Source organism: Mustela lutreola, chromosome 4, assembly GCF_030435805.1.
Source record: "Mustela lutreola isolate mMusLut2 chromosome 4, mMusLut2.pri, whole genome shotgun sequence".
NCBI classification, from domain to species: Eukaryota; Metazoa; Chordata; class Mammalia; order Carnivora; family Mustelidae; genus Mustela; species Mustela lutreola.
Window position 1 is genome coordinate 117575240 of NC_081293.1, and position 15982 is coordinate 117591221.

A 15982-nucleotide genomic window follows, 5' to 3' on the forward strand; every position below is an offset into this window, starting at 1 on the left:
ACAGTTTCTTAGTCAACCTGTCAGTGGTGCCTTCAATGGACTGCTGAGAAGTAACACCATTAGAGACTCCTGAAGGCAGAGCTAATGTACTTCCATGCCTTCTGGAAGAGCACAGAGATGCACAGTGTTAAGAGTGAATTCTTGGACAGTCCCAAAGTACCAAGAAAATGCAACCACTGTGTGAACTGAAGTTTACATTCTCATTTTCCCACCAGAAGATTTGCTCTTACTTGTCCCCTGGCCCCGGTCGCACAGCCTATGGGGCAGTGTGACACATGAGCGATTTTAGGAAACAACTGAGAAATTACTGTGGACTCAAATGAACAGAAGACTTTTCATCAAACTGCAAAAGTTCTAATGTATAAGTGGTGGCTGGCTCTCCCTGCACACTCAGAGATGCCCTGGAAGGTCCTCTATTTGCTATTTTAAACATCACTTAACCAAGGGAGCAAAAGAAAGAGCTCACACACATATCAATCTTGTGCTTCAATGTACATATGCATATATACCTGTGTCTCTATACATCTCTTGAAAGCTAAATATATTTAGGTAGACTTGGAGGACTGATATACTTGTACAAATAAGCAGAGCCATTTACAGTACACAGAAGAAAGAGAAAAAAGGTGAATCAAAACGTGAAACGTACCATACTCCGGGACCTGTCCTGTCCCACGTTTCAGCAGGAGACGGACCCTTCTTCCTCCCGACTTGATGAGTTCTATCGCTCTGGAGTGTGTCATGTCCCTTGTGCTCTCCCCATTGATTTCGATGATTTGATCTCCTACCTGTTAATTAAGGAAACATTAATTGAACCAAGGATGGATCCACTCAAACTGCATTTCCAACAGTTCAGAAAAGCATCTTTTAGAGGACCAGTCTCCAGAGGGCATCTGAACACTTTGGTTGTACCCTGTTGCTTCATTGAAGTGGCTAATTCTTCGCTGCATCCTGAATCTGACCAACAAACTTGATTTACCTTGACATGAGTGAAAACCTCGGACCACACGTTGGGGTGGTATGTTACTTATTTTTAGTCAGTGTGACAGAAGCTTTACTTAAACTTTTGGCATTTTTTTTTTTTTTTTAATTAGGGACTGTGTTTGATACCACAATTCCCAATAAACCTGGTACCTTCACTTTGAAACAAGAAGTAAATATTTTAAGGCCTTTTCATTGAACACAGTACCAGCGCTGGGCTTAGTGCAGCATTTCATTCAGCATGCTGGATGGGATGATTGGTTTTTGGGCTTCTCTGAGAATTTTTATCATGCATCATTTAAATTTCCCTGGGTGCTATTGTGATTTTGCCTTCTTTGTAAACATGGCTGGTTGATATTCAAGTTTGATGATGAGTTTTCTATCACAGTCCTTTGAATTAAAATTGAGATCCTCCATTCTCCACACACGACTAATGCCCTTGCTAAATCTTTGCCATGCTCACACCTGATTGCCAGAACTGTTTGGTTAAATACCAATCCCTCTTGAATTGTTAGAAATGCCTGGGCTCCATAAGCAATTCCCATTTAGCTTTCGTGAATAGATATCTGGAATAAAAGAGGTTCAACCACGAACACATCATGTAACTCCCACAGTACCATTACTGTCAGGAACTTTTGAATTAAAATATGTTTCATTTCAGTGCAAGTCACTTAAGATAAATTAGCCAGGAAAACACAATGAGTTGCTTTGCAAAAATGCTATTTTAGTTGGGTCCCTTAAAGCAGATCTCAACCTAAACTCTGTAACACAGACAGAATTGCAAATAAACTCTCTAGCGCAGTGCATTATCACGATGGAGACAGGGCAAGAACAGGAACAAAAAGTGGCCATCACAACTGCGGGATGGCACTAAAATAAGACCACTTCCTACCCCCAAAATGGGGGGAAAGAACAAACACGTTTATTATAGCTAGGGAGCAACATCTATCTTCCTTCTTTCTTTCCTCCCCTTCCTCCCTCCTTCCTTCTTTCCTTTCTCTCCCTCCCTTCTTTTTTAAAGATTTATTTATTTGAGAGAGAGAGAGAGAGAGAGAGAGAATGAGCAAGGGAGGGGGCAGAGGGAGAGGAGGGAGAGAATCCCTAGCAGACTCCACTCTGAACACAGAGTCTGACATGGAGCTCGATTCCTGACCCATGAGATCAGAACCTGAGCTGAAACTCAGAGCTGGATGTTCAACCGACTGAGCCACCCAGGTGTCCCTGTCTCCTTTTATAAAGAGTTTGCTAGGGATAAGGACTTCAGTGTAATGAAAGCAAAGACTTCCCCTCTCTTTGTGTACAGTGGTCTTTGAAAGTATGGTTTTTGGGCAGTGGAAGAAGTTGGCCTCACTGGTATAACTTCTAAATTTCACAGAAGAATCATGAACGACAGGACTAAATGATTTGTTTTAGAGCAATGTTTGCCACATTTTTCTTCAGGTTTCCTTAATGGTCTCCTTTCCATAAGGCAATGGGCACAGCCTGAAGTCCATCACCTTACTGGAGGTCACTTCACCCAAGCCAGTGGCAGAGAGGGGACCAATTACTGCTTTCCCAGCAGTTCCCAACCATGCCTGAAACGTCATGGCACAGTATTTACTTCTACAGTAAGTCGTAGAAGTGAAACAAAAGGTCCAATGAAGTTAGAATAGACTCTTCATGTTTAGTTAGACCCTCCTCTGAGCTTCACACTGGCATATCTACTTGATTACTACACGTCTTCACCTGGAGGTCCAATGGACACATCCAACTCAACACCAGTAGACTGGGATTACCATATTTCTCCCAAAGTCATTTTTCCTCTTAACGCCTCATTCTGGTTTATGATACCACCACTCACTCAAGCCAGAAACCTGAGGGTCATGCCCTGAATGTCTCAACATCCGTTTTTGCCTTCATTTGTATCCCATTGCTAACTAGCGCAAATCGCACCTTTACCTGGTTTTCTAATATTCTCCTGTCACCCTCCCATCAATATCTTCTTCTGTCACTAGAGTCATTCTTCTTCTTCTTCTTTTTTTTAAAATATTTTATTTATTTGATAGAGAGAGTACAAGAAGGCAGAGTGGCAGGGAGAGGGAGAGAGAGAAGCAGTCTCTCTGCTGAGCAAGAAGCCTGATGCAGGCCTGGATCCCAGGACCCTGGAATCATGACCTGAGTCGAAGGCAGCTGCTTAACGAACTGAGCCACCCAGGTGCCCCAATAGAGTCATTCTTCTAAGAGATATCTCCCCAAATGCTTCATGCCTATTGAAGCCTCCAGCATTTTCCACATGCTACTGCTCTCTTTGTCTTCTCCTCCCTCTAAGCCTGGTGATCTCCTGGTCTTCCTCAAGGCCAGCCTAGGCATCTTCTTCTTCCTAGACCCTGTCTTCTTCTCAAGCAGACATTTCTAATTTCTGTATTCATTCGTCACTGCATCTTACTCCAGTATTATCACACTTTGCTACAGTTATACTTTTCTGTCTTTCCTCCTAGACTTGTAGCTTCTTCACTCATCAAATGATTTCTGAGCACTTATCATGTGCTAGAGAGTCTACTAGGGAGATAAGATAAAGACAGAAACAAATGTTATAGTTTCTATCTATAACAAATTCTCAGTCTAACTGGAGATAAAGTGGGTAAATAAGATTATTTTTCAATATATCTTTGCTATGACTGAGACAGTAACAAAGTGCTAAGGGAATAGAGGGTCATCTAACTCAGAATGAGTGAACTAGTAGTTAGGGAGAGCTTTCTGGAAGTGGTGACATCTCAACTGAGTTTTGAAGTTCTCAGTAAGAATTCCCTGGGTGAAGGAGGAAGAAAAGCATTCTAGGTAGAGAAAGCAGCGTGTGCAAAGACCCTGAGACTTGAGAGCATGGTATATTTGGGGAACTGTCAGGTAGTTTATTCTGCTATTCGGGAGTTCAAGCTTTATTTATTTTTATTTTTTTAATTTTTAATTAAAAAGAAAATTATTCACTTGAGAGAAAGAATGAACAGTTAGGGAGACAGAGGGAGAATCAGGTTCCCTGCTGAGCAAGAAGCCCAATGCAGGGCTCGATCCCAAGACCCTGGGATCATGACCTGAGTCGAAGACAGACCCCTTAATTAACCGAGTCACCCAGGTGCCCCTATTTTTTTTTTAAATATCTTACTTTCTTATTTATTTGAGCAGAGGGGAGGAGCAGAGGCAGAGGGAGAGATCTTCAAACAGATTCCTTGCTGAGTGCAGAGCCTGACGTGGGGCTCGATCCCAGGACCTTGAGATGCTGACCTGATCTGAAACCGTGAGCTGGATACTCAACTAACAGAGCCACCCAGGTAGCCCATGGGACTTGGGAGGGGGAGTTCTTTTTAATGATATATCTTATATGGTACACATGGTACATATTTGTGAATGAATGAAGCATTTATACATGGCTTATCTTGAGAATCATGGGAAAAGGGGTTATAAACACTCTTGACGCCCAAATCAACACTTGCTAGTCACCATTGCCTGAGGAAACTTCTATCTTGAGACTGACACTGTAATAGAGTCATGTGGAGGGCAAAGAAATCTCATGGTGTTACAGAAGTGGTCACATGTCGTCTGCATTCTGATCACATACTTGAATATAGTAAGACTTAGAAATCTGATGTTTTTCATTCTCTTGCGCATTTCTTACGTTTCCTTTCTCCTACTAAGAGTTCATGAGAACTGAGGGAAGAGACATTAGCATGGGAGAGAGAGGTGGCGGATTGGAAGACTGCAGGACTGGTTGAGAGACAGAGGGGTTCAAGGGCTCTATGGGGGCCACACTGGTATTCCTATGTGGGAGTTTCAGGGCTGGGGCTCTGGAAAGGGTCAGGGCTGTTATTTTTACTGAGCACCCAGGAGCATGGCCTGACCTCTTGGCGTGGCAGATTTCCATACTTTTAGCTTTTGATATAGTGTCTCCTCAGAGGGAGAAGAGAACATCTTTGATGCTGGTTGGAGAAAGGATCCTTGGCCTTTGTCTAAGACTTCCAGTCCCTTCCAAAGTCCCCTCCCCATGACAGGACATGGGAGGATGGAGTCTGCTGATTTCCTGCCTCATTGAAAGCAATGGAATTTTGGGTACAGTCCTAGATCTTACCAAATTCAGAAAAAAAGAAAAACTGGTGTGGATGGATGCCAGTCAGGTAATAAGATGGAAATGCTATCCCTGTCATGGACTCTGAATCTTACAAAGTGTGCTGAGCAGATTATAAAAGTGGGCCAACTCATTTGCACCTAGTATCATTGATAATAAACTCAGTGGGAGCCCAGACTCAAGACCCCTGTTCCTTTTTTGTGAAATGATGGAAATTGTACAAAAGACTTAGTTTTTACTTTTACCTCACTCGTAGTGGTATGCACAGTCATCTTAAATGGGACTCCCTAAATAAATTCTGTATTTGATTCCTTTTGCTTTCATCCTTATTACATGGATATATAAGGAGTCTGTCAGGGCAGAAGAGGTTCCCTGATTACCTTCCTATGTCGTCTGACTTCACTGCAGCTGTCAGGATGTGGCCAGTTGAAAAGCATCACTTTCCTCCCTTACGTGTGAACCAACTGGGGGAATTAATTTGATAAAACCATTGGGAAATTTGCAGTCCTTTCAGGGATGAAGAAGAAAGACAAGAACTATCTTCAACAAAGCTCTGTTACCAAAATGGAACTTTACACAACTCTTCCATTTATTGGGGCACCTGGGTGGCTCAATCAATTAAACGTCCGACTCTTGACATCAGCTCAGGTCTTGATCTCAGGATTGTGAGTTCAAGCCCTCCTTTGGGCTCCATGCTGGGTGTGAAGCCTACTTAAGAAAAAACAAAAACAAACAAACAAACAAAAAAACCCCAGAAAACCCCAAACCCACCAACCAACCATTGACCTGTTCTTAGAGAATTTTTAAAATATCAAGTTCTTGTTAGAATTGAGAGAGAGAGAGGGGTACAGGGAGAGAGAAAAAGGGAGGTGGGGAGAGAGGGAGGCCCAAAGTTCACGAACACGTGTGTGCTAATTTGGGTGTGTCAAGGAGATGTCAAATTTAGGAAACTAACCAAAGGACTTAAGCTAAAATTCTAGGCATTCCTTCCCACCCCCACCCCCCAAAGATGAAATACTTATATCTGTGGTTGCCTTGGAGCAACTAACAGCCCTACAGCTATATCTTGGGGCAAGGAGTGAGATAAGACAGCTCTCTCACAAACTGATGGTTGGCTGAGGGGATGGCAGCGGGGTGACTGGCAAAATGGGTGAAGGGGGGAGGGATGTACAGGCTTCCCGTTATGGAATAAGTAAGTCACAGGGATGAAAAGTACAGCTTCGGGAAGTCTATGGTATTGTAATAGTGTGTATGGTGACTCAAGTAGCTACACTTATGAGCACAGCATAACGCACAGATTTGTTGAGTCACTATGTTGTACACCAGAGGCTAATGTAATATTGTGTGTCAACTGTACTTCAATAGAAAAAAAAAAAAAGGAAAAAGACAAGACAAGACTGCCCTTTGTTGGCACAGTCTAGTAACTTCTGCATTTCTACTCCCACATTTCCGTTCAATACATCATGGCGGATTTTTCTTTAACTAAGCTGTTACCAAATCCTAGAACTTGCCAGGGGGGTCTGCAGGTAAAACCTTTTCTCTTCTTATTGGAAAACCAAGACAGGGAAAGGTAAAAGTTTCAATATTTCTTAAGTGGTTAATAGATCAAGTCGTAGGGAGAGAAATGTAAACTCCGACCTGTGTGCATTTTTGTAGCGAAGTTGTAGAGAAAGTATTTGGCTTGGCTCAATGACATATTTATAAGAACTCAATTAATCTTGGATTTCCTTTAACCCTAAGTCACAGTCGTTCCCGCTCAAGTCTTGCTCCGACATCTCATGAACGTGCTTCGTGGGGTACTAACTTGACTGCCCTCACTCCTACTACTGCCCCACAAGCATCTATCCTGCATGATTATACATGACTAAAATCCTAGGTTATAATGTAAGGGTTTGTGTTCTTTCCGAATTTTATACAAACAAACAATGGATATCTCTCTTCCTCATTTCATGGAAGATTTAGCTTTGGACCATTTTTGTGGCTAATGATCTGAGATCATAGGGTAGCACCACCAAATTTTTCACTTACAGGCTGGCTTCTCTTGCCGACTCCAGACTCCTCGTGGGCAGGGGCCATACCTACTGTCATCTACACAGTTCTTGACAAGTAGGCCTGTGGTTAATCACAGTTGACTACGTGGCTGAAGTTTGCTTTTCAGTTAGAGTGGCTGTCTGTCTTCTCACGATACAGTGAGTTCAGCTTTTGAGCATCTCTGCAGATCTTAACGCTTTCTTGAAATGCTGCCTCAAGCCCTTCTAACTACACCACAGCAATTTCAATAGTACTTAGAGGAGGCCAGTGAGGTTTCAGTAATGGTGACCTACAAAAATTGGTAGAGACAGTTAAAGCAATGGGAAACAAATGCTAAAGGATTGAAAGAAAGCAGAATGGAGGCTGAGTGTGAAAGAAATCATAAAGTGCCAGGAAAAAAAAATTTGAATCAGACTGTGGGCCGCTGCCCGCCACGGGCACCATCACCAGGTGCTCTGACAACAGGACCCCTGGGCCTTGATGGTCCTGCTGAAGCAAAGGGACAGGCTGATTTTCAACTTGAATAGGTAATGGCTGCTTTCACAATTAACTTTTGTTAGGTATTATTTAATAACTCTTACAGTAAAAATGTTTTCTAGGAGGTTATACTGTTTTGGCTAACTTCCCATGTCTTCCACGAGGCTGGTGCCTGAGATAGATGAGATCCAAGCCTCTCTTTAGGACCTGGCTCTTCTTGTTCCAAACGTTGCGCACTACTGCTTCAACAAGGCGCAGGAGCCCAGCAAGTCAGCAGCTTTTCCAGAGGGAAAGTTCCCAACCCAGTTGGAAACAGAAGCACGTGTCTGAGAGCACCAAAACTCTGCAACTTTTATTTGCCTCAATTAATATATACATGGAGAACTGTCTGAAACTCTCTTTAGACTACGTTCTAGAAAGTAATCACTTAAAACATTCCAACTTCTCTCAAGAGACTTCACCCAAACATAAGTGTGAAACAGCCCTTCTGGATTTACAGAAGGGTCCCTCATCAACGTCCTGCCTGAGCACACATCTGCTGAGAAAGGCCACGATGGTGAGGGGAACAAGTGGAGAACAAGAAGTTAGGGGCTGCTGCAGAATTCTGAGGGGTTATCTCTCGAGGCGGGTGATGGACCCTATTTCATATCCCCCTTCAGAAGAGACTTAGTCACAGCTCAAACAAAGCTCAGTCTTTTTTTTTTTTTTTAAAGATTTTATTTATTTATTTGACAGACAGAGATCACAAGTAGGCAGAGAGGCAGGCAGAGAGAGAGAGAGAGGAAGGAAGGGAAGTAGGCTCCCTGCTGACCAGAGAGCCCGATGCAGGGCTCGATCCCAGGACCCTGGGATCATGACCTGAGCTGAAGGCAGAGGCTTTAACCCACTGAGCCACCCAGATGCCCCAAAGCTCAGTCTTTGGCTTGGGCATACTGCCTGCTAGCTGGGGTGATGCTTAGGCGGGTCATTCTAAACAGGGGGCCCACTCTGGTGGAGATTCAAGGGGAGCGCTCCATTCAGAAGCCCCTATTTTCTCATTATTACTTTAAAATCCTCTAATTAAAACATGAAAATCGATGTAAAATTGAAGGATGATGCAGTGCCAAGTTTGTGGGGGTCAAGTCTAAAGTACAATTTGGCAACTTTCCCAGCAAATCTTTCTTTTTTTCCTTGTCAGATATTTAGCAATACTAATCTTATACAGATAATTTTATTAGACTACGTCTTCCTAAATCTCCTTGCTCTTCTAGGGCTTCTCATGGGAGCTGATGTGCCATTCTTCACGTCCTCAGGCTCCCTGAGGATCTCTTCCTACCTGTCTAGAGTAGTTCTCTTCTTGTGCCCTTTGTCTAGAATTTGCCCTCCACTCCGCAAATAGCTGAATTCTACTCATCCCTTAGACCTGCCTCAGGTATGACCACAGCCAGGAAGCCTTCCATGATCCCACCAGTCTGGGCTGGGTGCCTTTGCTCAGTGTTTCTTTAAAAGTGTTGAGCTTCGTCTACTACTATGTTGTAAACTCTCTAAGGGCAGAGGCTTAGCCACGTGGGATATTCCCATACATATTTGTTCAATAGATGGATGTATGATTGAAAGAAAACATTTTTCAGAAGTTGTTTCTTGACTCTTTCCTCCTTATTGTGTAAACCAAATTTAGAGGCGGTCTATAAAAAGTTCAAGTTTGGTTTCATGATCTATGTCAACCAGGTGGAAGCATGATCAATTAATATAAACTATATGTAAGTGCTTTGTAAACTCCAAACTACACAAATATAATGCTGTATTATTAATTCTCATAATTACTACTATCATTGTCATCACATGGCAGAGTGGAGAAAAAAATGAACGCAGTTGTAAACAGTTTATAATGAAATTAGGAGAGAAGCAATTGAACTACTGGGGATATTTCATGGTGGAAATGAGGTAAATGTTTGTCTTAAAACATCCCTTAGAAGTGAAAAACTAAAAAAAGAAATCTTCTGTTGATTTGGTAAGTTCTGCATTTTAGGAATTCCTATAGGATGTTGATGTTGTTTTTCTATTTTTATTCTATGATTTTAGATAGATAGTTCTTAGAAAAAGAATCTCATTGAATGCTGGACAGCTCATCCAAACCCTAAGCTAAGACAGAGGGATAACTTCCATTGTGGTGACAGACATGAACACAAACGAAGATTTTCAAGACAAGCTGGTTAAAGCAAAATATCTTCTTTGAGGGAAAAAATAAGCACGACACTTTCTACTTTCATATGTCTGTTTGACGGCTCAGGCAAGAAGAAGCAGCTAGGGAAGCATCTTGAAATGATCCACCTGAGCAGGAAGAGAAGGCCCTCATTGGCAGTTCAGCTAGTGTCTCACCCATTTGCCCAGAAATCACTTGTGTTAGGTCATGAAGTCAGTTTTCCAATTTGATTGAAAAACAACCAAAAGGAAATCAAAGAGGAAACTTTCTATTGTGGACCTGGTGTCAGCTGTCATTTCTCTTTCCTGGATGTAATCAAGAGAAAATGAGGGATTATTATTCCTAATCAGATGCAAGCATTATGCTTTGTTTGATGAGTGTGATGTTGGCAAAGGTTGACCATGGTTTTCCTGACGCCAACCCACTTGAATATTGCATCTACGTCCACTTTCTGTGTAGGTGCCAATTCCAGACCTGACACTTTCATGGTGTCAGAATGTGAAAAGGTGGGCGCCTGGGTGGCTCAGTGGGTTAAGCCGCTGCCTTCAGCTCAGGTCATGATCTCAGGGTCCTGGGATCGAGTCCCACATTGGGCTCTCTGCTCAGCAGGGAGCCTGCTTTCTCCTCTCTCTCTCTCTGCCTGCCTCTCTGCCTACTTGTGATCTCTCTCTGTCAAATAAATAAATAAAATCTTTTAAAAAAAAAAAAAAAGAATGTGAAAAGGTGTACCAAGATGGTGGTTCAGTCAGCTGGGATTTTGCATATAATTTAATGATGGGACTATTTCAGTGGTGTGGGCAGGGTTCAGGAATCAGAGGGCTCTTGAGGCTTGCAGGTGGGGACTGTTACCATCTCTGGCTGCAAGAGCCTGGGAGAGGAAGGCAAATTTCAAGGGTCTGATGAGAGCTGTCATTCTAGAGGGGTGGGTGCTGCCAGGCTCAGTGCGTAGAGGCCAGGAGCAACAGGGGGAACAAATACCTCTCTGTGGCAGACAGAATGATGTCCCCCTCAAAAGATCTAGTCTCTGGAATCTGTGAATATGTTACCTTACATGGCAAAGGGGCTTTGCAAATGTGACCTTGAGATGGGAAGTTAAGAACCTTGAGATGGAAAGATCATCATCCCACGTTGTCTGGGTGGCCCCAGTGTAATCACAAAGGTCAAAATCTGAGAAAGAGAAGATGGAAGGGCAGAAGCAGAGGTGAGAGATGAGAAAAGGTACCCCGCTGCTGGTACTAAAGATGGAGGAAGGGGCTAAAAGCCAAGGAGTGTAGGTGGCTTCAGTAGCTGGGAGAGGCAAGGAAATGGATTCTCCCCTAGAGCCCACAGAAGGAACCAGCCTTGCTGGTAAGATAACTTGATTTTAACCCACTGAAACCACTTTAGAATTCTGACCTCCAGAACCATAAGACTGGTGTTGTTTCAAGCCACTAAATTTGTTGTTATTTGTTAAAAAACTATTACACTTTCTATTCTCTCTCTACAGGCCCTCTGATCTGCTATACTTCTCAGCAGCAAAATCCAACAGGAAACCGGAGAGCAAGAGAGTTTGTGTGATGAAGGCAAGGATCAGTTCCCCAGGACACAGAATAGGGAAAGAAGGAAAGACAATGGATCCAGGAGGAGGCAGAACAAAAGAACAGATTTAAAAACAATGAATGAATATGACATATGAAGGCTGCTATGGTCTGATTGTTTATATCCCCTCAAAATTCATATGTTGAGATCCTAACCCCCAAGGTGATGGTATTAGAAGGTGGGGGCCTGTGGGAGGTGATTAGATCATGAGGATAGAGCCCTCATGAATGGGATTAGGATCCTCATAAAAGAGAACCCAGAGAGCTCCCTCACCCCTTCCAACATGTGAGGACTTCCAGCTTCCACAATGACGAGCACTAGATTTCTGCTGTTAATAAGTTACCTAGTCTGAGGTATCTTTGGTTTAGTATCCTGAAGAGACTAAGACAAAGGCTTTAAGAAATAATTTAAGAACAAGACATAAAAATTGGGTGGTAGCAACCATGCCCATATTGGAGAAGCTAGTTTTGGAAACTCTTTTAATATATTTTTTAAAGGATTTATTTATTTTAGAGAGAGACAGAGAGCATGAACTGGGGGAGGGGCAGAGGGAGACAGAGAAACAATCTCAAGCAGACTCCTCACTGAGCACAGAGCCCGAAGTAGGGCTCAGTCTCACAACCCTGAGATGATGACCTGAGCTGAAATCAAGTCAGATGCTTAACAGGGCCCCAGTTTAAAGATTTCATTTTTATAGAAACAGTCTCTTAAGAGAGCATTATAGAAAGACAAAGGTTATGGAGTTGAATGTGCTTTTCAAAACTGACTTCCATTCTGATCCCAGCAGCAGCTGGTCATTTCCTCTTTCTCTTCCGTGTTTTTCCATTCCTCATTTCTCTCTTCTCCTTCTTCCTTTGGTCCATATAGTTGCCACAAGCATCTTTTAAAGCTCATGTCTGTGTTGGTCTCTCTCCCCTTCGGACACCTCCCCACCTCACCCCCTTCTTCTTGAGCAGAATCCAAGCTCCTTGACCCAGTGTGAAGATCACACAGGACCTTGTCACCTCATCCTTCTAGCTTATCCCCTACCGTTTTCCTGTGTTTCATCTGGCTGGCTTCTCATTCCTCCCTTCTTCATTGGGTTCTCTCATGTGGGCATTTTTGCTCTTGCCCTTACCCCTGCTCGTCATTCTTACCATTCTCCTGCCCCCTCCCATCTCATTTTGCAATCATGCCCATTCTCGAAGTTTCCTCTCAAATCCTCCAAGAAGCTGTCTCTGGTCGCTCCAGGAGGAAGCTCTCCTCCTTTCTCTTGGGCTCTTCTGCACTTTAGCTACAACCTCTCTTATACTACTTACTGCAACCCTGCCTTTCATTCTAGTTATTGTGTGTCTATTAGCCCCACTACCATTTCTCACTTCCGTACTTACTGAATCATAAACTCCTGGAAAGAGGGATTTTATCTTTGTGCCTTCTAGTAATAGGTAGCACATTGCCTTAAAAATAATAGATAATGAAAACTTATTGGTAGTGGGGACAAAAATTGTTACTGCATAAAATAGAAAATAATTAATGGGAGAGAATGAGTCTGCAGAGGAAGTTGAGAGAGTGTGGGGGTTGAGGGAGAGAGTGCTCTGAGGACAGACTGCTTTGCAAACATCTGTGCCTTGCTCACTATTGTTTTTCTACTGTTGGCTAAGGTGCTTGGCACAGGATAGTTTCATAAACACGTCTTAAATGGATAAATAAATGTTAGCTACTTCATTTTGGCCAAGGCTGACCTTGAATTCCATGAGAAGGACTTCACAGAAGTCCTTCTTACAAAATGAAGGTGAAGAAATGTCTGAAAGTAAAAACAATACCATCTTCTAACTTGCAATAAGAAATAAGCTTAGAAGAAGAAGAAGACCCAGTCACAAGGTAGAGGCATCTCTTTTCTTTTTGGTGTAACCATACCTTTGTTGGCATAAATGGGTGACAACAGACATTATTTTTTGTATTTCCTGAGTCCTGTGAGAAGTGCTGGAAAATACATTCATATAGTACTAAAATTTCCCTTCCCAGTATACAGTTTGAGGGCAAAAATCACATTTTACATTGCTAGAATATACTTTATAGAGGCAGCTAGCAAAATACTGTGTGAGTGTGAGTGCGTGCGTGTGTGTGTGTGTGTGTGTGAGAGAGAGAGAGAGAGAGAGAGAGAACAATAGAGAAAATGGTGGGTTGATTGATTGATTGGGGGGTAAAGTAAAGAAAAGAAGCAGTTCTTGATAATACACCCACCAAAGCACACTTGGGGCATTGAGGGCAAGGAGCCCGTCTTACTAATCTTTGATCTCTGGTTCCTATTATCTTACTTTAAGATGAAGACTGCACTTCGGGGAGGAAAAGAGATTTGTGAAAGGCCACATAGCACACAGGAGGAGATGACAAGACACAGGACCTTTAATGCCCAAACCCGGAATCCTCATTCTTTCTGAGATTGCTTTTGGATTGTTGAGCCATGGAGAAAGATACAAGAGTAGGTTTTTACTTAGTTCAGAATTAAAAGTTCCTTCTACATGAAGATGTGTAAGATATTTGTGATTTATCATTAACCTTTGGTATATTGTTTAAGAATACACACATAATCAGATGTCACAAATAGCTTTGAGGTCCAGGTTCATGCAAGCATGAGCAGAATGAGAAGGAAGGTCTGATGAAAGGTGGAAAGAGAATCCCTACAACGGTGAATAAATCTAGGTAGGGCTTTGTGGGTCTGAACTTCCCTCATCATTTCAACAACTCTCTCCTTGACTACATGTTGTTTCTATAGTGTCAAAGTTTCAGATCAACAGAATAACGGGTGTTCTCGTGTCTGATTTTTAAATGCACAAGGAGTATGTCTACAGGGTAGAAAAAATTCCCATCTTCCAGTGGGCTATCTTTGTTTGTTCACAAAGAAAACAAAAACCACTCTTTCTTAACAGCTTAATTTTAAGACAACTCTCCAGAGGGTCTTTACTAATTGCCACAATCTTCAATTGTACTGGAACGGAATGTGAGGATTACAATAATTTTTCTATTGATATACTAACACTGAATACATAGAAAGTTAGAGAGGCATTGTATCACTATCATTTTGATGCACAAAATAAACATTATCTACTTTATTTTCTTTTACTATTTAAAGTCACATTTTAATTACTTAATTTTACAAGTAGGAATGTAGCCGAGTGTCTAAAACTCTTGTTTCTGTTCAAGTTAATTCAGATTGTCCATCCATGCATGAGAACAGCTGAGCTATGAAATTGGGCAGCATGTTTTCTGGCAATAATGAGGAGATAATATTCCTTAGGAGTATTTAAGTGACATCACTATTGATAGGTTAATTGGAAATAAAAATGTAAAGCTTTCTTAAATCACTAGAATAAAAAGCCTCTGGTTTATCATAGCTTCAAAAGGCACTTTTTGAACTCTCCCCACTTGGCAGTTTAGGTTAATAACTGTCTGATTAATGTAACTGTGGCTAGTCTCAGAGTTCCACGTACATCCCATGGCAAATCAGCCACTTTTAAAAGGAGACTTTCCCACTTAAATCTTGATTCACAGTCATTTTTGTTCCCTCCACTCCTTTCCCAAATGACTTGAGAAACGACTCCTGCGTCCAGGGAAATGCATGGAATGTTGGACGGAGATAAGACATGCAGTTTGATGTGAGGTCATGACATGTGACTTGAGTCACGGCTCTGGCATATGAGATACCCTCCATGTTCAGAGACGGGAGAACCCCTTGCCTCAATTTAGTGAGTTTCATAATTAATGATTTTGACAAAGATAGCTAAGGTGACATTGCTCTACCAGGTATCCTAACTAGACTCAAATCATCTTCAGTTCTCTGTGTGAACATTCACACTTGGTCGACTATAGGCAAACATTTAGATTTCTCTCCCTTTACTAACCTCTCAATTACCCAGGAGCTTATGATGCAGTCATGCACCACCTGGATGAAAAAGTTGACCCCCTCACAGTAATTAGCATTTACTGAGCATAGTTGTAAGCCAAATATTTTCCAGGTAAGTTAGAAGCATTAGCTCATTTAATTCTCAAAAAAAAAAAAAAAGAGCAAACATACTCTAGAGACAACAAAGCAAAATTCGAATTAAGTTTGGGAAGCAGAATTCTAACTCATAGATATAGATATATATAGATATCTATATCTGAGTTAGATATCTATATCTCTCTCTATAGCTATAGATCTCTAATTTACTGGCAGCCAGCCAATTAACTTATGAATGATGCAGAGTGGGTGCCATGGGCACCAAGAGACCAGGTTAGTCTTCGCATGGTTAGTTACTTTGAGCTGTTCCACACCACTGACTGTACCCCTTAATTTGGGCTAGCAGGTACTTTTAACACTTGGTGTGGATAGACACCAAGAATGACTTGGATCCACTTAATCATGCTTCCCTGATCCTTCCACTTCCTTCAGTGTGTTTTCTGTCCTTGGTCCTTGCCTTGGATGATGGCCCTCATCATCTCTTCCCTTCAGTTTCTTATACTTCCAGGTCATCTTTGGCTATCTCTAGTGTGGTCCTTCAAACCTGCCTGGGTTTACTACTTTTAAAGGCTGACCCCTCCTATATGGTCTCTGTATAATCTTGTATTGTTTTTGGTGTGATGCTGTCTTGTCATTTTACAAATATGGGCCACGTGTCACC

General features: G+C 42.1%; 1 protein-coding gene across 8 annotated transcripts in view; it reads right to left on the reverse strand.

The window, feature by feature from the left end:
- The window catches only part of MAGI2 (membrane associated guanylate kinase, WW and PDZ domain containing 2), a 1359941-nt gene that overhangs the window by 74520 nt on the left and 1269439 nt on the right, over positions 1-15982 (reverse strand). For all 8 annotated transcript variants that reach the window (XM_059170944.1, XM_059170942.1, XM_059170943.1 and 5 more), the window contains one exon: positions 647-785. In XM_059170944.1, coding sequence (XP_059026927.1) covers positions 647-785 — 139 coding nt within the window. The remainder of the gene's footprint in view (positions 1-646; positions 786-15982) is intronic.